Raw genomic sequence first — 18,441 nt, 5'->3', positions numbered from 1 at the left:
GACCGCTCTTAGCTGTGATTGACCCATGATGGGAGCTCCGTCATTCGCTGGTCTGTTTTGTTACGAATCCGGCTGTTGCTGAGCAACGCTCAGCTTGGGCTTAGCTGCGACGTCAGCTCGACGACTTGTACCGCCAAGCATGGATGACAATCAAATAGCCGCTGACGAGCCAAAGGCTGTTTGGATCCATGCATGGATGTGAGGCCTTCCATGGATTGAGTTTCCCAGGGTCTTTCGACACCTCGTCTTGCATGTTTGCCAATGCTCGTGCGGTTGTATTGATCAGTGCAAACTGGCTGTGCCTCAGCTTCAGTTCCGAGTCAAGAATGAGGAGTGAGATGAATAGGGAAACGGCCGAGTAACTCTCCTTCTTTCTTGTCCAATTCCATGCAAATGCTTCAATACCTGGTCGTTTGGCGTTTAGATAGCGCGAAGATATTATTCTGACCACCATCACAGCGCTCTGTCCAGGGTAGCTGTGACGATCTTGGAGCCAGACAAGTCAAGTTTCACAGAATGCTCAAGCAAATAATCCTATGCCGTCTTAGGCTTTCTCATTGCGATCCGATACGTCGCTCGCTAGTGACAAAATGTTGTCCTATTCGTCGGAAATTCCAGAGCCACGAGAATGTGTAGCTTCAATTCAACGTCATGCCCCGCCGACGGCTGCAGTGCATATCAATTCACTCCTGTTCTAACCAAACAGATCGATCAAATCCAAGGCTTGCTTTGCAGCTCGCTACGGTGGCTGCCAACACGCCTGTCGGAACGTCGGGGTTGGGTTGCTTAGTTGCGACGCTGGCTGAGCATCATATGACGATCCCCTCCTGTCGCTTCTTTCACCGTCTCCAATTCTTGACTTGACCTTGCCCTTCAAGACTCGGCTGTTGTCTCAGGCGATTTATTTAAATTCTGCATTGCTTCACTCTCCGATTTTATTCGGAAGAGGTCGACAGTTGTAAATCGTTCCACAAGCTGAAATACAGCTCTCATCAATACATCAATCACACTTACACGGCTCTCCAACACCCCGCTCTTCAACCACATAGCGGCATTGTGGTCGCCAATTTGTCCCAAACAAGCCCTCTTCATCTTCAAAGAAAGAGCCTACTCTGCCCTTCTATCTCAAGATGTCATCAATTGCAATCGCTTCAGCCGAGACCTTATCCTCTCCCCCTCCCGATCTCCAAGGCGAAGCTGAATTGGAACATCTAAAGATCTCCTATGCTCTTCGCCAGCAGCCCGTTTCCATAACTCTTGATGGTAAAACCATCTTCTTGTCGTCCCTTGTCTTAGTTCTGCTTATTCACTTCCTTGATCCATATCACGCCGAGGTAGTCATCGCTTTATTCCCCATAGTGTTAGGCGTCCACAACGACTACCAGAATTTCCTCAACCTTGGCCCTGGTGGCACGCCCTCCACTTTCAGCGGCTACCTCCGTATATCATGGTTCCGTCTTTGGGCTCTCAGCGACCCGTTTGCAGCCCCAGAGCCTGACCCTATGCGTCTCCCAACATCAGGTATCCTCCGACGCCAGCGTCTCCCATACCGCGCAGGTCCTCGACCTGTTGTTGCTGGCATAGCACCCCAAAGACAACTTGATCAGCATGGATCTCGAGTATGCTACCGAGCTCTCCGCTGGTCCATGGCCAAGTTAGCGAATAGGAGCCCTAAGAAGTTTGGCACCGAGAAGTCGTGCATAGAGAAGCATGGGTTGGCACTGTTTGCCAGGCACCCAGTACAAACGAATTGCCAGGGCGAGATCTGCCATGTTCACGACTCAGACCACTCCATGCATATGTGTTTGCACCCGGACGACATCAGGGAGGTGTTAGAAAAAGGCTGGGGTCAGAGACATCCACTCGCTTGGAGAAGTCGGTTCCTCAAGAGCCCCGTCTCCCCCGACTTTGTCATGATCTATGCACCACGAGGTGAGGCTTGCTTCTAGACAATTGGCAAGAAATTGCGACCATGAACAATGGGCTGACAAGACTTTCATTAGATGACGAAGAATTGCAGGTCATCTGCAACATTATAGAAGCTGCTATATGGTACACCGTCGCCGAAGAACTCGAGATGGGGATCTGTCCAAAATCCATGTAAGCCTACATCGAGTCTGGTATATGGATGCGAAGAGCAAAATGCTCATATCGTGAGAATGAATCATTGTCTAGGATATGGCTTCTAGTATCAGAGTTAATGGGTATCTTGCAACGCAATAAAATCTTCTTCCAATGTCAACATCGGACGTAGACCTTCTAATCTGAGTCTCCCTGGCTCGTATCGTTCTTCGACTGCTTGAACTTCTCTTGTCCTGTCGCTAGGAAAGCTTCCACTGTTCGACCATCAAAACTTCGACCATGCATGAGGTTGATACATGCACGGGCTGAATCCGCATCTTTGAACTTGACTGAGACTATGCCTTCTGGTTCTTGGTCGAACAGGACAACATTTGTCACTGTACCCAGCTTGGCACATTCTTCCCGGATGTCCTCCTTGATCTCCAGCAGGGCAGCAGGGTCCTCCTCAAGCTCTTCCAGCGTAAACATATGCCGAAGAATCACAAGCTTGTCCCACTTGGTCGCGGTCTCCGGCTGGCCCGGGTAGGGCACGTCGTCATCCCAGTCTGCCAGCTTCGCGTCGAGTTTCTGAGTCTTCTTGATGATCTTTTGCCTGTCGCGATCCTTGTTCTGTGGTTTACGCTCAGCTGTGACATTCCCCCCTTCCCCACCTGCACCACCTTCCTGGTCGTATTTAACTTTCTTGTAACTTGAGTCTGCAGCCTGAACGCGCATCCGTCCTTCACGTGTGCCACTGGGAGTGATTCTGAAGTCTGTATCATCGAGAAGCATAATGGCCATCTCTACGCTCTGGGGCTTGAAGAAAACAATCAGCGCGTCGCCCTTGAAGTTGCCATCTGAGTCAGTGTATAGTTTGATCCGTGGTGCTCCGCTGTCAATTTCCTCTGCGATAACGCCACCCTTTCGAGAGAAAAGATCGTGGACTTCCTCAACCGTTGCATCAGCAGGTAGACCTGTGACATAGATGGCTGTATTCTGTTTAGGCTGTTGAGGCGCCTTTTGCTTCTTGTTTGGTCGTGAAGGTTTACTGGGCTCGGGAGTCTACTTAATAGTTAGCTTCAATAACCTTTCGGTAAACACGCAGTGAGACAGTTTCGACAGCGAAGTGATGTTTGGACGTACTTCAGAACCATGGCTCGATTCATTCTTGCGTTTTTTTGCTCCACCATCTACAGTATCATGCGATACAGATTCTGCAAAGTCATTGAATGCGCCAGCCGTTGGTGGTTCCAGTGGATTCTCATCTGCAAGCACCCATCGCTTGGAATCGGCGTCAAACTCGTACTCGTTGCCGTCATCGTGAACTGCAATGAATTTCTGGTCAAGTTTGGAAAACGATATGCGATCATCGCCGTCGAATTCTCGAGGGTCCGTAGGAAATGAGACGTCCATCGTGATAACACCAGACCGTTCAGGCACGTTGGGGGGCTTTTGAATGAAGTAGTGACTAAAAAGAGCTTGAGGTGTTGGCTGGATTTTGGCTGTTGATGAGCTAGCTTGAAATATTACCCTGAGGAATAGTGCAGTACGTCAGTATGCGTCTCTAAGGTAGGTACCTAGGTAGGTATGCTATCCCTCGTGGGGCCAACGATGGGACCCCAGGCCCCACCTTGAGTAAATACCCTCGCGTCCTACCTAGAGAGGTAGTTTGGTTCTAACCCAAATACATACCTATATACATAGGTACATACATACCTGTATCTGAGATATAGCTCTGATATCGATAGCCCAATAGAATGAGATATTATATTCATATTTCAACCCATGTTAAAAATCATGGATCTATTTTACTTATGAAATCACAAACAGAGATTGGGACAACTGGTCTAATGTCTAAAATTCGTTTCATGCAGGGTGCTGCCTAGTAACATGCATTGGCCTTCGTCAAGATATCTCAAGTATTGCTTCTTTCATCGTGTCATTAGAGAAACCAAGCACATAGTCGAGAATACACCTCGCGAGGATGCATCGCCATTTCATCTCTTCTCGTCCTCGACTGTCTTCTTAACGCCATCCACGAATGCCTCAATAGCTTGGCCACCACCCAGAGGCATGCCGCTGCCTCTTAGGTATCCTCCATCTTGTACCTTTACACCAAGAGCATCCGCAATGCTTGGCAAGCCACCATCCCGTATGGCCATTGTGAGACTTGCCAGGGCTTGATTGAACTGGGGACTTCTCAGAACCTTCTTCAACAGCGTCCGCTTGTCGTCCAGGGATAATGAGGCTTTGGCATCCTCCACAGCCGAAGCTAACGGCTCCAATTTCCCATCAACAGAATCTGTTGAGCCACTTGCAAGGACTATAATGGCAGGAGGGAGAAGGCTGATCAATGTGTCTGTGAACTCTTCCGTAGCCGAGTCAACCATAGGTATTGTGATGGAAGTGGGAAGTAGGTGGTTGAGATGAGGGTATGCCTTGTCGGTGTTTTGCTGCTGCTGTCTACCAGAGAGCCCCGACGGGCCTCGAAGGCTGTCCAAAAAGCTCTTCACAGCGGCAGCAGCATCGGCATCAGGGGCAGATGAAGAGGCCCTGGAACAAGGTCAGCACAGTCACATTTAGAGTTGATGCCATAGATCCAGCGCCAGGACACTAGTTCCCAATTCTCCTCTCACAGTGAAGAAATCTAGTTTTACACAGTTGACCTGTTGCCCCAGATCTGTGATCTACAAGCCAAGCCCATCGCTCGCTAGCATACCATCCAATTTAACCATGCAAAGGGAATCACCTACGCTCTAGCACCATCAGCTCCGCCCTCTCGTGAGCCCTCGCCCTCCTCTCGAACGTCTCCACCCGTAGCGTCAGGTCCTGCACCTCCGCTGCCGCTTCCTCGAGGAGCACGGTGGGTATCAGCGTCCTCCATGGTCTCATCCTCGTCGTCGGGTCGGTTATCGTTGTTACGGAGAGCTGAAAATTCCTCGGCTACATCCACCTCCTCACCCTGTAGTAGTTGATGGACTATTTCGCCAATCTTGCGATCACGGGGGCTGTAGTAGGCAGGATCTCCGTCTTCAGCCTGAGGCTTTGACTGAAGCCAGAAGAGATATCGTTGGGACGAAGAAGTAAACTTGAGGACGAAGATACGACCGTTGGTCTTGGAGGTGGGCTCGGAAGACGATGTGTATTCGTGAGGAGTGAAGCTGCCATCGCCAGGGACCATGATCAGGTCAAGTTCAGGGTTGTCGAGGGGTTCGCTTCGCTTGCGCCAGCAAAAATGCACGAGATCTGTTCTGTCATTAGCCATGCAGCATTGGCAAGGGCGAACTTGAAAACCCACCATCTTCAGAGTATAAGTAGATATAGCCCGGCTCAGGTTGCGGCTTCACTTTGTAAGGCTTAGAGGAGGCCTGGAGACAAGTGAAGTTAGTACATGCTCCTACAAATTCCTGAGTACTGGATGAGACGTACATCAACCTCGCACTGGCCCGCTTTGAAGGTGATAATTGGTGAGATTGGCATGTTCGGAAATTTTGGACTTGTGCCGGAAGAGAGAAAATCGTGGTGTGTTGGGAAAAGGTTATACAACGACTTGATTCACAAGGCGGCAGAAGCTCTTACGTCGTCCAGCTGTGATATGTATAGAATGGAGTTACCTAAGATAGGAAGCTCGGACCCACCTACACCTTTGGGAGCTCAATGAGCTCATGGAGCGGCTAGCGGAGAGAATTAATCCGTTACTTTTTCCGCCCCTCACTTAGTCTTCAGTGGTGAGCCCCAGTCAAAGCAGATTAGGTGAAAAATCTCATAAACCCCACCTGGACATCGACCAGACAACCCATTTTCCTTCTCACATCTCTCCCAGCTCTACAAATACCCGACCTTTCTCTTCTTTCCGACTTGACTTTTCACATCCTTCAAAATGGGCTTCACCGATCTCGTTTCCGATGCTGGGCTTACCGGTATGTCCCTGGCCTCATAGTTTTCTTGCGCCGCTCTTTTCCGCACCATGGACACTGACACCTGAAATCAGTGCTCAACAGCTGGTTGAGCACCCGCTCTTACATTGTTGGGTATGTATTGAATCGTTCCAAGCCTCACACAATCTTTCCCCCTTTTCAAACTTCTATGATGAGACAAATTGGTCCGTGTTTCGGAGGCGGACTCAAGACCCGCCGTTTGACGAAACAACAAGCACTTGTGCACCTCTGAGCAGTTTTCAAAACACACGATGTTTTTAAAGCATCATTTGAGATTATGTGCTAATACATCCTCTCAGCCAATCTGCCTCTCAGGCTGATGTCGCTACCTTCAAGGCTCTCTCTAGCGCTCCCGACGCTGAGAAGTACCCCCACGCCGCTCGATGGTACAAGCACATTGCTAGCTACGAGAGCCAGTTCGCCACCCTCCCTGGTGATGCTGCCGCCCCCTACACCACCTACGGCCCTGAGACCGCAGAGGTGACCATCAACCCCGCCCAGGCTCCTGAGAAGGCCGAGGAAGGTGATGATGACGATGTCGACCTGTTCGGCAGCGACGAGGAGGAAGATGAGGAGGCCGCCCGCGTCCGTGAGGAGCGTCTTGCTGAGTACAAGAAGAAGAAGGAGGCCAAGCCCAAGACCATCGCCAAGTCCGTCGTCACTCTTGACGTCAAGCCTTGGGGTATGTGTCCCCCCTTTATCCTTTCAAAAATTCCCATGCTAACGACGCTTAGATGATGAGACCGATATGGTTGCTCTCGAGGCTGCCGTCCGTGCTATTGAGAAGGACGGCCTCGTCTGGGGTGCTTCCAAGCTCGTCCCCGTGGGCTTCGGTGTCAAGAAGCTCCAGATTAACATGGTTGTTGAGGACGAGAAGATTTCCGTTGCCGACCTTGAGGAGGAGATCCAGGAGCTTGAGGATTACGTCCAGTCCACTGACGTTGCTGCCATGCAGAAGCTATAAAAATTCTGCGTAAACTACGTCAAAAAATTATGATAGGGCACGACGGCGAGGACTTATGACCAATGGGATCTTATGACTTCGAATGAGCTACGTACAGGTGGAAAAGTCATGAATCCTACCCCATCGTACCGACCATAGATTATGAAAACGAAAACAAATATGACTGAGTATAATGTTACTTACCAGTAGCTGTGAGGATGTTTCACCCCGCAAGTTGCAGCCACTCGTATGTAATAAAGCATCCACGTTGTGAAAGAAAAAAAAAGAAAGTCCTACCCCACTATTATCACACCCCTCTGACTTAGGGGAATGTGAGGGGTCTCAGATGCAAATAGCAACCACCTGCACCTACCTCAATACCTACCTAGGTAGGTACTGAATCGTATCGCTCTAACCCATATTATAGCGGGGTAAAGCTCGACTTGTCGCGTGTGTTCATGCAGTTCGCTAGTCGCGGTCAACTGCCCCTACGTAACCAACGCGACATAACAATTCTTCTGTTCAAAACAAAAGTAAAGATGTCATTGTCAGGACCATAGTTCGGTCTGGCAGCCCTCGAACCTCATCAATCACTTCCCTTACTTGATTAATGCGAAAATTCCGAGAGCAGCTTACAGGATACCGTACACGCTCATAGACCTGGGCCAGCTGCATCATGTATGGAGATTTGGGCAACAAGCTGGTATTCCTTTTGCCAACATACTCCTGACATAGATCTGACATATAGACGACAGGTCCAACACGCCAAAAGAACTCAAAATCTGACCCATCTGCCACCTTACCAGACCGAAATTGTCCGAGCGGTGACACGAGAAGTGAGAGACCTGGACAAAGATGTAGCAGAACTTCTTGAGCCGTTTCAAGGCTCATTCGACCCAAGCGCCGACCAGGATCTTGCTTGCACTCTGCTAGTAAATCACCTTTCGATGCGAAGGAACAAGCGTTGCTTGCTCGCGTACCACCGGACACGGACAGACAAGCTTGAAGAATTGGTATGGAATGGATCAGACGTGGTAGATCTGTCTGGGCAACAAGTACAGGATCCTGCGAGTGCTTCCGGTGCGGGCGGTAGTGATGTATCAAAGAGTAGTCTCAGCCCTCAAGAAGAGGAGTATGTCAGACAGTACAGCGACCTGCTGGCAGCCTACAAGGGGCAATGGACAGACATCGACCTGACGGGGAGCCTGGAGCCGCCACGAGACTTGTTCATCGACGTGCGAGTACTCAAGGATGCAGGTGAAATCCAAACAGAGTACGGGTGAGTCGCGCAATCTCAACATCACTTGCGTCTCATGCGATGAACTGACCATGGAATCAGGGCTATAACATTGACCAAGAACAGTCAGTTTTATGTACGCCAAGGGGACGTCGAGAGACTCATTGCACAGGGATATTTGCATAAGCTTGGATGAGAGAAAGCGGGGTCTGAACAAGTGATACATAGGGAGCTTGATGGTCGCATATTTTCTAGTATTATACCCTGCGTCATAAATATTGATAAAATCACATGTCAATTTATCGCATTCATTTATGTTCTTTTCTCGTAAACATCAATTCGTCAACTCGTAGCTCAATGTAGTGCGCAAGCCACGGAGGGCATTGACTTTCCAATACATTGGTCCAGGGCTGGTTCCGTCACTTTTCAATGGATAATGTCAATGGATAATGTCTTCCGCAATGCTTGCCCCTCAAAGTTGTAGTGATGGTGGAACTTTAAGACATCATATGTTTGGTGAGGAGATATACACAACCTGAGGACAACCAAATGTGATACGCCCTAAGATCTACTTGATCCTACGGAAAAGAGGCACTTGGCCCAGTTCCTCAACTTTCTTCTTATTGATAATGCTTAAGCTGGAACAACATGAAATATAGATATCACTGTAAACTTTTAATCATAACTGGGTAATAGACCGTTGCACAAATAGGAATAGATCCTCATTGACAACAGATACTCAGGAAAACACGCATCCTGATTTACCTAACCATTGGCGTCTTATCATTTCTCACCTCAACATCCCCTTGCGCTAACCAACTCGGCCCGCCCGGCGAGTCTCGGCGGCCGTTACGACCAAGTTTGACATGCTTTTAGGCCGTGGCGATTGTTAGTGTGTTCTCGGGCAGTCTTTGCGGATCTTTTCGCCTATGCAGAAGAAAAAAAAAAACGCTGCAGGACATGCAGTTCATGGCTCATGACAAGGATTCCAGAACACATACATACTTCTGCTGTGCGAAGATCAAGCCTGATTCTAGTTGCATCAGCGCATCTCTATAATGAAAGATTAAGGAAAACATGCCATATTCCAGCTGCCCTTTTATTTGCCGGTGACAGCAAAGCTAAACTTTTGCGTGTTTTTCATGTATTTGTTGCCCTTTGATAGCCCGTGAACTGACTGGTTGTGAAAACTTAATGCGGGCGTATGAGCCTTAAGTTTGATAGTGTCATGATGCGACCCACATCGCTCTGATCGCCCTGGCCATTCAGTTGCGCTATGCTGCGTTGCGTCGGGTTGCGGTTGGCATTCGTCACTCCATTCCCTACGAAATCCTCGCCATCTCTCTTTATCGTGAAAGCTTCACTTGGAATGTTTATTGTCTCGCTCACTATTGTTTGAATTTCCCTTGTTTTTGGACTCCGGAGGTGAAGCAGAAAAGAAAAGAAACATTGAAAGATAGTCCACCGTCGACCTTGTGTATCGCTCATGCGACAGCGCTGAAGTGAGCTGCAACCCGCGCTCATAAGTGCCTTTGCAGCCGCCCAAAGTCGATACGATGTCGTCGCCGCTCAATTTTACACCGTGGAGGAGAAGGGCTTTGAGTGCTGCTTCACAATCGGAAAGCGACCAAGCTCAATTGCAACGCGACGAGCTTTCAACTTCTCCTGTTCAGCACGGCCATAGTCCCCATGTCCCAATTGCTGCAAGACCGTCCTCTAGCTCTGCAGCTCATAGAGAACCTATCAGATCTTTCATCCATGGTTCTGTGCGAGACGGCTTAGGTATGTCGCATCCCATTCTTTCGTCTGCCCGCATTTTCGGCTGATCCCTCCACCTACAACAGCACCAATTGATAGTGTTCAGAACGCTTTGTCTGTTCGGCAGGATACTGCAGAGCTTGCGAATTACTTGCTCTCCGACCCCAAGACACAGCAGAACTCGACCGTCCTCCAACGTGCAAGGGTCTCTTACCAGGACTCAATTGACTCAGAGGTTATCGACGACTCATCCACGGCCGACAACACCCGCTCCTCCAGAACAATCCTTGAAGTTTCCGAACCGCCATCTCCAGATGGCCATGACGACGATACTGACGCGGATGCGGGACCGTCTGTCCTGGCAAACCTCCTGAAGCGATCTCCTCCCCAATCTATTGCGCCAAACCAGCCACAAGTCGAGGATGAAGAGCCAAACGGTGACGTATGTCGACCTGAGGGGGAGCAACCTCGAGTTGCACACGCAGAGGATGCTACGGAGCAGACCCCTCTGCTCACTCGGATAACATCCGCTGGCCGGAGGTCATACTCTGATCTCGAAGGTCAAAAGCCCCAGACTGAACGACCATGGTTTAGTGGTCTTGTGGAAGTCGGTAATAAGATGGAAGAAAGGGTTTCCCAAGGAGTGGCCGTCGCCATCAACCCCAAGAAGTGGGATCGTCATGCGCTTTGGAATAATGTGATCGCGACACCAACTTCATGTCTACCCGCGGTTGCTGTTGGTCTGCTGCTCAATATCTTGGATGCTCTATCATATGGTATGTTTTATAGTTCGAAGTCTATGCATGGCATCTAACAAGCCTAGGAATGATACTCTTCCCTTTGGGAAAGCCAATTTTTTCTCACCTGGGATCTGCTGGAATTTCTGTTTTCTATGTCAGCACTATCGTTTCGCAAATAACATTCTCATCTGGTAGTATCTTTAAGGGTGCCGTGGGTTCAGAGCTGGTCAGTCGCACCCCTAAGTCAATCAATGCCTGCTAACCATCTTCCCAGATTGAAGTGGTTCCGTTCTTTCATAATATGGCTGCAAAGATCACTGATATCGTTGGGGAAGATAACCCCGATGCCGTGATCGCCACCACAATTGTGTCATTTTCCGTCAGCTCCATGATGACAGGTCTCGTCTTCTATTTGATGGGACGATTCAAAGTCGGTTACATGGTGGGATTCATTCCCAGACATATTCTCATTGGCTGTATTGGAGGTGTCGGTTGGTTCCTGATCGCAACTGGATTCGAGGTTTCTGCTCGACTAGATGGCAGCCTCCAGTACAACCTCGACACTCTCAAACAGCTCTCAGACCCGGCCACCGTCCCTCTCTGGGTTGTCCCCTTAGTCCTCGCCATTGTTCTCTTTTATGGCCAGTCCAAGATCACATCCAAATTCTTCCTCCCCCTTTTTATTCTCGCGATCCCCCTCATCTTCTATTTCTTTGTCCTTGCCTTGGATTCTTTGGACGTTGACGTACTACGCGACCATGGCTGGATCTTTGAGGGACCTCCCTCCGGGGAACCATGGTGGTACTTCTACACCCTTTACAGTGAGTCCAATACCCTCTCTTCCCTATTTTCCCTACCAGGCTAACCACTTATTTCAGAGTTCAAACTTGTACGCTGGGATGCAGTCATCGAATGTGTGCCTGCTATGCTTGCATTGACATTCTTTGGCATTTTGCATGTCCCGATCAATGTCCCTGCCTTAGCCCTAAACTGCGGCGAGGATCATGCTGATCTTGACAAGGAGCTAAGATTGCATGGCTACTCCAACTTCTTGTCCGGTTGTTTTGGTAGTATTCAAAATTACTTGGTCTATGCAAACACAGTTTTCTTTATGCGGTCTGGAGGTAATAGCCGGCTTGCAGGTTATATGTTGGCCGCAGCAACGTTTGGTGTCATGGTCATCGGTCCATCACTCATTGGTTTCATCCCAGTCATGATGGTGGGCACTCTGATCTATGACCTAGGGTTCGAGCTACTGCTTGAAGCTCTGTGGCTACCACGAAAGAAGCTTAAGCTCGCAGAGTATCTGACTGTTGTGGTAATCGTTCTCGTTATGGGCATTCATGACTTTGTCGTTGGTATCGGGGTTGGCATACTATTGGCATTTGTTTCCTTGGTTCTACAGACCTCTCGTGTGTCAGCCATTCGTGGAAACTACTCTGGAGATATCGTTTCCTCCACTGTGCGACGCAACCCTTCTCAGCATCACTACCTGCATGAGGTCGGCCGACAGATTTATATCATAAAGCTTACAGGCTATCTCTTCTTTGGAACCATCGTCAGCGTTGAGGCAAAGATCCGGGGCCTCCTGGAGGACAGCACATTCACTAAGCAGCCCATCAAGTTCCTGATTCTTGATATGTGGCACGTTACTGGGCTCGACTATTCCGCCGGTGAGGCTTTCAACACCATCAGCCGCTTACTCGATAACAAGGATGTCGTCCTCGTTTTGAGTGGCGTGGACTCGGAAACTCAACTTGGTCGCAACCTACGAGCTGTCGGACTTGGAAACGATGGTATCGAGGTCATGATGCTGCCAAATCTGAACTCTGCTCTTGAGAGCTGCGAAAATGAACTTTTAAAGACTCTGTACGCCAGACAGGAAGAGATGAACGCCCTGAGACGTATATCGGTACATTCAGCCCAGAATCTGGACGTGCCTCCCAACAAATCATCTGGTTTCTCCTCTTTCGACCCACCCTTCAATTCACCGCGTCGTAACCACCTTGCTGAGGCTGCTCGCGATGCTTTGAGCAGCGTGGAAGTGCAACGTCCGAAGAAGTGGCAAAGTTTCAAGGAGCCCCTTCGTCTTATGCTCCAGGTCTTTCAGGGCTTGAGTGACAAGAATGAGGACTTTTGGTTTCCAGCAGCCTCTTACTTCTCTCGGCGTGAGATAACTGCTGGAACTGTTCTGTTCCGACGTGGAGAGCCAGCCAATGGGTTCTACCTCGTGGAACGTGGTATTGTACGTGCTGAGTATGATCTTCCCCAGGGCTGGCTTTGCGAGAGTATCGTGGCTGGAACGACCCTCGGCGAGCTGCCTTTCTTCTCCGAAACAGATCGAACTGCAACTGCTGTCGTGGAGCGTGACTGTGTGGTTTGGCTGATGGATCGAGACCAGTGGGACAGAATCCAGAAGAAGGAACCAGAAATTGGAAGAGAGCTGTTAAGGATATCGCTGAAGCTGACAAGCGAGAGGATGAGTGCTATCACTTCATACATATTAACAACAGCGGGCTGAGTTCAGTTGGCCCTTAATATGTATAACTTCATGGCTATTGGTTTCTTCCACGAAATCTCACAAGACGGGATTTAAAAGATCACCACGCACGAAACTTGAGCGTTAGTCAGCCACATCGGCGTAAGCTTTTTTTTTTTATTAAGGTAGTTCAGCAGTTGGATAGGCATCAATTTGACCTGCATATTGAAGCACTCATCACTGACTTTGAATTTTCTTTTCTCATGACTGTCTAGAATTCTGTATCGATGGGCACCTAACTTCCACCAGAGTTTGGAGAGTCGAGTACTAAAGTTCTCCACCAATTCGCCACCCGAATTAAAGGGCGTAGGACATTGAACAATAATTACTTGTTCAGCTATTATACTTGACAACGTTACTCTCCCATCGACACATAGTCACCCAACATGCCACAAACTATAAGGTCTATACTCGGCAAGCCTGGTCGAATTGCCAAACCTCTAAAGACATCGCCGCCCTCTCGTAAACGTTCTGACTCAACTCCGCGAAGACCGACCTCCAGGTCCAAGCATCAAGACAATGATCTGTTCCATGATAAACTCAACGACATTGGCCTAACCAAGCTTTTGGAGGAAGAACTTACCTTACGAGATGTCGTCCAAGCGATGCGATACATCCGTGCTCGGATGTTCAGTCCCGTGCCTCAAACAGGTTTCAACTCAACACGAACTGCTGAGATTCTTAACTACCGCGCGACTACGGCACCTCTCGTTACCGTAGGCCATCTCAACGCCATTCTCAGTTCACCAGGAAAAATTGAACGGGAACTTGCAGAATTAGCGATAAATGGCATAGTGCGCAGAGTGAGAGTTGAGAGACGTGGAGGAGGAGGTGAAGCCTTGATAGAGATGACGGACTACAATGAGATGCTAGGAAAAGCATCACTACATGAAGAGACGAGGAAATCGTTCAGGGCCTTTCTGAAAGAGAACCCAACTACGCAGATACTGTATAAGGGTACACTGGAAAACACACAGGCCGACGAGCTTGTTCGTGCAGGCTTTCTCACAAGCTCAACACCGTCAACGCCAGAAAGTACTCTCGATATTCGGCCAGAAAACAGAACGACGCTGACGTCAATTCACCATGTCTCACGCTTTGCATCAGGCACAGCCTCTGCTGTTGGCGGCCAAAATGCTATTCATCTTGCTGGGGGCGGTGGAGGCGCTCCAACACTTACACGCTCAGCCTCAACACCATCTGGCCTCAGAATATCAGTCCCAGGTCATGGCCGACATCTGAAGCTGGCGACTGCTACCGTGGACTGGGTTCGAGACTCCCTACGGCGAACACGTTGGGGAGAAGGGCCAGAGAGCTGGTTAAAGGAGCGCTTTGAAGGCGGTGGGCTCTATGGACCGCGGTGGAAGGAATTCTGGGGAGTTGAATGGTCCTGGGTCTTAGGAGAAGCCATAGGGCTGGGCATTGTGGAAGTTTTTGAGACGGGAAGCGTAGGAAGAGGAGTGAGAGCATTGGGAGGTTGACACGAAGCGTCAAAGAGTATACGCATTGTTTTTCGATTTTCAGTTTGTTGGCGCATGAGACTATGGTGTTACTCGTGGAAAGCTTATTCTGAGACTCATTTGTACCTTTGCTTTAAGCAAAGATAATAGCGGACTTCTGTTTGATGATTCCAAGAGGGAAGGCACACTCTGTTTTAATAGATGTAGACTCAAGCCATAAACGTAGGCTTTCCAATTGAATCAGCTACCAACAACAACAAGGCCAACTGATTATACGCTGCAATATGTGACACGTAATAGAACATAAGTACAGAGTACTCTGCAGTTTTTGCCCGTGCATTAATATAAGCAGGGTACTTACACGACCATGCATGAAGTGCGCTCACAATGAGACATCCACTTAGAGTGGAGAGGCTTTCAAGTGTGACAGTTGTGATTGAAGTGTGATCCGACTGTGATAGGGAACGCTTGGCAGGCATTGAATCTAATACTGACATTCTGTCTAAGCGAGGGCAAGGGTAAGTGTTCGTCAAACAATGTTCGGGGTTTTAGACTCTTTGTCTGTTCATACTTTATGATAGGATGCATACGAAGAACGATTTCTGTTTTCAAGACGAGCTTGCGATCAAGCCGGGCAGCATATGCATATCCATCTGAACCCTGGAATGCACACACAGTTTGCTCTCCATACAAGAGAGCTCGTTCATTGGAAGAGAAAGTTTGCTATCTTCATGCCTCATAGGATTGATTCCAAAGCTTAAAATCATCAGGCATGACCTGCCCAGTTGCCATCGAGCTTTGAGCTGGGGTTGTCATATGGGAATATTGAGACAAGCGAGGGGGTTTCCACCTGATATGGCTTAGGCACGAAAGCCAAAAGCAAGACAAGGTCAGATCAGACCAGGCCAGACTTTTAACGAGAAAGAAAAGGGAAGAGGCTGCATATGCAATGTTGATCTTGAGTGGGCACGATCCTAGCGAGTCTGATGCAGTCGTTCAGACTGGCATGTTTAGGTAGTAGCAAGTCGTAGATGGGCTGGGTCCAGCCAATTCTGTCTCAACAACCATATGAGGTGGTGACATTAGGTACCAGCACATTATCATCGAAGCTCACTAGTGGTCATTGGTAACAAATCATCATGCATATGCAGTTGACAAAAATCGCAGGAGCTCAGATGTCAGCTTTTAGAGAGCATGTTGCGAAGTACTAGGAGATTAACTCCACAGAATAAACCAATGCGATTTTCAACCGGGAATTAAAGTGATAATCCACACCCCATCGAGATTTCATGATAGGCGGAGAAGACCCTCGTGGTACCAAGAGCGAGATGAGTCTTACTACATAGGTGAGTGATTCGTTAAGACGGGTGCAACGGCCGTCAAAGAACCGTTGATGGTGGAACCCTCGAAGCAAGTGAGCGAGGCTGTCACATCGGAAGGATGGGCAAAGCAAGAATACCCTTGCAAGTGTGCATGTTTTCATTCTCGGAACGGGCTTGACAACATGGTCGTCGGGCATATGTAGTAAGTCCGGAAGAAACGCATTTTCAGCTGATCGGTAGGACTAACACTATCCACCATTGATGTCCAAGCAACATGCTGCCGATGTGACAAGATGTGCAGCTAGAAATGGGTTGTAGTTCTGTGATAAAGTTGAGTCCTATCTATAGGTCTACGGCGATTTAACAGAAGCTTGTGGCTCAACCACAACCGCGCTATCAGTTATGGAGCATTGGGGCCCCGGTGAACCGTGAAAGGGGCACAGACAGGGTCCCTGGAAGCCTATTGATGAGCCATGCAAACTGGAGGACCACGGGCCAGGGGCAAATAAATTGCAGTTTATGGTATCTGATGTTCAGACCAATAATGGATGAGCCTGTCAAAATGCCATGAGTTTGCTCCCACAACATCGGGACAGGGCCAAAGCTGAAGACTGTCTGACGGAAGGCGCCATCCCAGTGAGAATGTTTCTTTACAATTTCACACCGTTATTTTGTTTGAGTATGATTTGGAGCCCTCCCATCTGGTATCTGAGTTTGGGACTGTTCCGATCTGATGTAGCATCGAGTCCTGTGTTGTTCGGTCAGGCCTGCGTGCAAGACGCTGTATTCATGATCAACGCTTTTGCAATGTCTAGGCTGTTAATCATCAACCAACACCTATCCTATAAGTTTGCTTGTCCATAGGATAGGTTACAAGCTGGGCAGTGGGGGCATTCTCGGCAAGGGTCTCATTATTGAGACACTCCGCTCCATGGAATTTGCCAAATCTTGAATAAAGGGTCCCTCTGTACTCCGTAGGCGTATGCAGGTACAGCACTACAACGCTGTGCGTAAGGATTATTGAATCGCCTCATGGACAATCCAAGATTGAAGTCCCCGATGCATGCTTTTGAATGAGTGATGATAAGACAGTACGGAGTACAAGAGACGAGTCGACAAAGACGACACTCATCACCGTCTGATGTGGGATCTGCCACATCCGAAGATGCCTTTCTTGGTAGGTGTCATTGTGGTTGATACGATCGAATATCGAAGCAGTTGGTAATAGCGCTCCACCAACAAGGAGCAAAAAATATTGCAAAGGGTCCAATCCTTACACGGAAAGGGGCGACCGGCTGTCATGACCAACTTGAGGCTAATTAAGCTAACGCGCTGGGTTGGCAGGGGAGCAAGTCGTGGTGCAAGGAGTCGACGCCATTGAGAGGTTGAGACAACGACGCTTGGGCAATCTACCTTAGTATGTACGCAGTACCTTGGATTAGAGGTACTTTGATATCCATATGGGTAAGTCAGTAGGTACGGATACATATGCATACGCAAAGGAGGGAGCATTGCTGTGCGCCATGTTAAGACAACACCCAAGAAAAGTCTTGGAATTCAAAGTGATGGGGAGTTCCCAGCTCAAGAGCAAGGAGCTGGATATGAAACATAAAAGTTTACTGATATTAGTGCCCGTGAGCAAACACCCTTGGGCAAGATCCAATGCCACCTCAAGTGGTGCAATTCCAGGTTGTTGCGTTCATTAGGTCCTATTAGTACTCCGTATCTCGCTGCCCTCTTTATAAATTTAGTATCTAGTACCTACCTAGGTATGTAAGAGTATGACGATGTTCGAAACAAACCTCCATTTCTGGACCAAGTTTTGCTATTCTAACCAGGCACAAGCGGTAGTACCTGCGTTAGCTGTTTGAGGTTGCTCGGGTGCCGGGAGCTAAATCACAGGTGCCGTAGCCTCCTCGCAAGGACCCAATAGAGGGGGAAGTGGGTGATTTCAGTCAGGAGCTCCCAGGCTTGGTAACTAAGGTACAGCTCGGTCGGTACATGACTGTCGGTGCGATCGACGACGCAGTTACCCGACGAACTTGTGGATTGTTCTGTTGTTAATAAGGGCAACTTCCGGGCCGTCCTTTAGTATCTTACTTGGCGCATTCTATTGCATTAGTAGAAGAATCTTATGAGAGTGAAAAGGTTCAGATTCGGGTCCATGTATAACAATTGGATGGACCTTCCTTTTGATGGGAAGAGGGGAGCCAGGGATATCAGTTCTGAGAATGAACCGTGTTCCCTGGATCTTTACAGTCTTCACAGCAGCATTATGATGGTCAGCCTGATTATATTTTCTTTTCTGCCCCCCAGTCTAACCACAATGGTAGTAGACTACAAGACCAGCCGGGGAAGATATCCTCAAGCGTCCATGCAAGACACTCTGATTGGCTTGTCCCGTAAAGGCGAGTTCATTATCTTGCCTGGGGGACTTTTTAGA

At 48.8% G+C, this 18,441-nt stretch overlaps 7 protein-coding genes across 7 annotated transcripts; 5 read left to right on the top strand and 2 right to left on the bottom strand.

Annotated features, from left to right (window-relative positions):
* Window positions 1–1,130: 1,130 nt before the first annotated feature.
* FPRO_00950 (uncharacterized protein) lies at window positions 1,131–2,104 on the top strand (the record flags this gene model as incomplete). Its single annotated transcript, XM_031220748.1, has 2 exons — window positions 1,131–1,932; window positions 2,004–2,104. 2 exons carry the CDS (start codon window positions 1,131–1,133, stop codon window positions 2,102–2,104), a joined length of 903 nt encoding a protein of 300 aa, XP_031075522.1.
* A 155-nt stretch (window positions 2,105–2,259) lies between these two features.
* FPRO_00951 (uncharacterized protein) lies at window positions 2,260–3,474 on the bottom strand (the record flags this gene model as incomplete). The annotated part of the gene is made up of 2 exons (XM_031220737.1): window positions 2,260–3,123; window positions 3,205–3,474. 2 exons carry the CDS (start codon window positions 3,472–3,474, stop codon window positions 2,260–2,262), a joined length of 1,134 nt encoding a protein of 377 aa, XP_031075521.1.
* Window positions 3,475–4,058: 584 nt separating this feature from the next.
* Window positions 4,059–5,541, bottom strand: FPRO_00952 (uncharacterized protein; the record flags this gene model as incomplete). The annotated part of the gene is made up of 4 exons (XM_031220726.1): window positions 4,059–4,614; window positions 4,815–5,307; window positions 5,360–5,429; window positions 5,491–5,541. 4 exons carry the CDS (start codon window positions 5,539–5,541, stop codon window positions 4,059–4,061), a joined length of 1,170 nt encoding a protein of 389 aa, XP_031075520.1.
* Window positions 5,542–5,941: 400 nt separating this feature from the next.
* Window positions 5,942–6,963, top strand: FPRO_00953 (putative EFB1-translation elongation factor eEF1beta; the record flags this gene model as incomplete). The annotated part of the gene is made up of 4 exons (XM_031220715.1): window positions 5,942–5,981; window positions 6,053–6,092; window positions 6,299–6,681; window positions 6,734–6,963. The coding sequence occupies 4 exons, from the start codon at window positions 5,942–5,944 to the stop codon at window positions 6,961–6,963; spliced, it is 693 nt and encodes a 230-aa protein (XP_031075519.1).
* Window positions 6,964–7,618: 655 nt separating this feature from the next.
* FPRO_00954 (putative PSF1-part of GINS, replication multiprotein complex) lies at window positions 7,619–8,375 on the top strand (the record flags this gene model as incomplete). The annotated part of the gene is made up of 3 exons (XM_031220704.1): window positions 7,619–7,645; window positions 7,698–8,221; window positions 8,282–8,375. The coding sequence occupies 3 exons, from the start codon at window positions 7,619–7,621 to the stop codon at window positions 8,373–8,375; spliced, it is 645 nt and encodes a 214-aa protein (XP_031075518.1).
* A 1,360-nt stretch (window positions 8,376–9,735) lies between these two features.
* On the top strand, window positions 9,736–13,198 carry FPRO_00955 (uncharacterized protein; the record flags this gene model as incomplete). Its single annotated transcript, XM_031220693.1, has 5 exons — window positions 9,736–9,961; window positions 10,024–10,713; window positions 10,761–10,903; window positions 10,952–11,498; window positions 11,556–13,198. The coding sequence occupies 5 exons, from the start codon at window positions 9,736–9,738 to the stop codon at window positions 13,196–13,198; spliced, it is 3,249 nt and encodes a 1,082-aa protein (XP_031075517.1).
* Window positions 13,199–13,602: 404 nt separating this feature from the next.
* Window positions 13,603–14,697, top strand: FPRO_00956 (uncharacterized protein; the record flags this gene model as incomplete). The annotated part of the gene is made up of 1 exon (XM_031220682.1): window positions 13,603–14,697. The coding sequence occupies one exon, from the start codon at window positions 13,603–13,605 to the stop codon at window positions 14,695–14,697; it is 1,095 nt and encodes a 364-aa protein (XP_031075516.1).
* Window positions 14,698–18,441: the final 3,744 nt, after the last annotated feature.

This window comes from Fusarium proliferatum, assembly GCF_900067095.1.
Source record: "Fusarium proliferatum ET1 genome assembly, contig: FPRO_scaffold001, whole genome shotgun sequence".
Lineage (NCBI taxonomy): Eukaryota > Fungi > Ascomycota > Sordariomycetes > Hypocreales > Nectriaceae > Fusarium > Fusarium proliferatum.
This window is presented reverse-complemented; position numbering and strand designations above follow the sequence as displayed.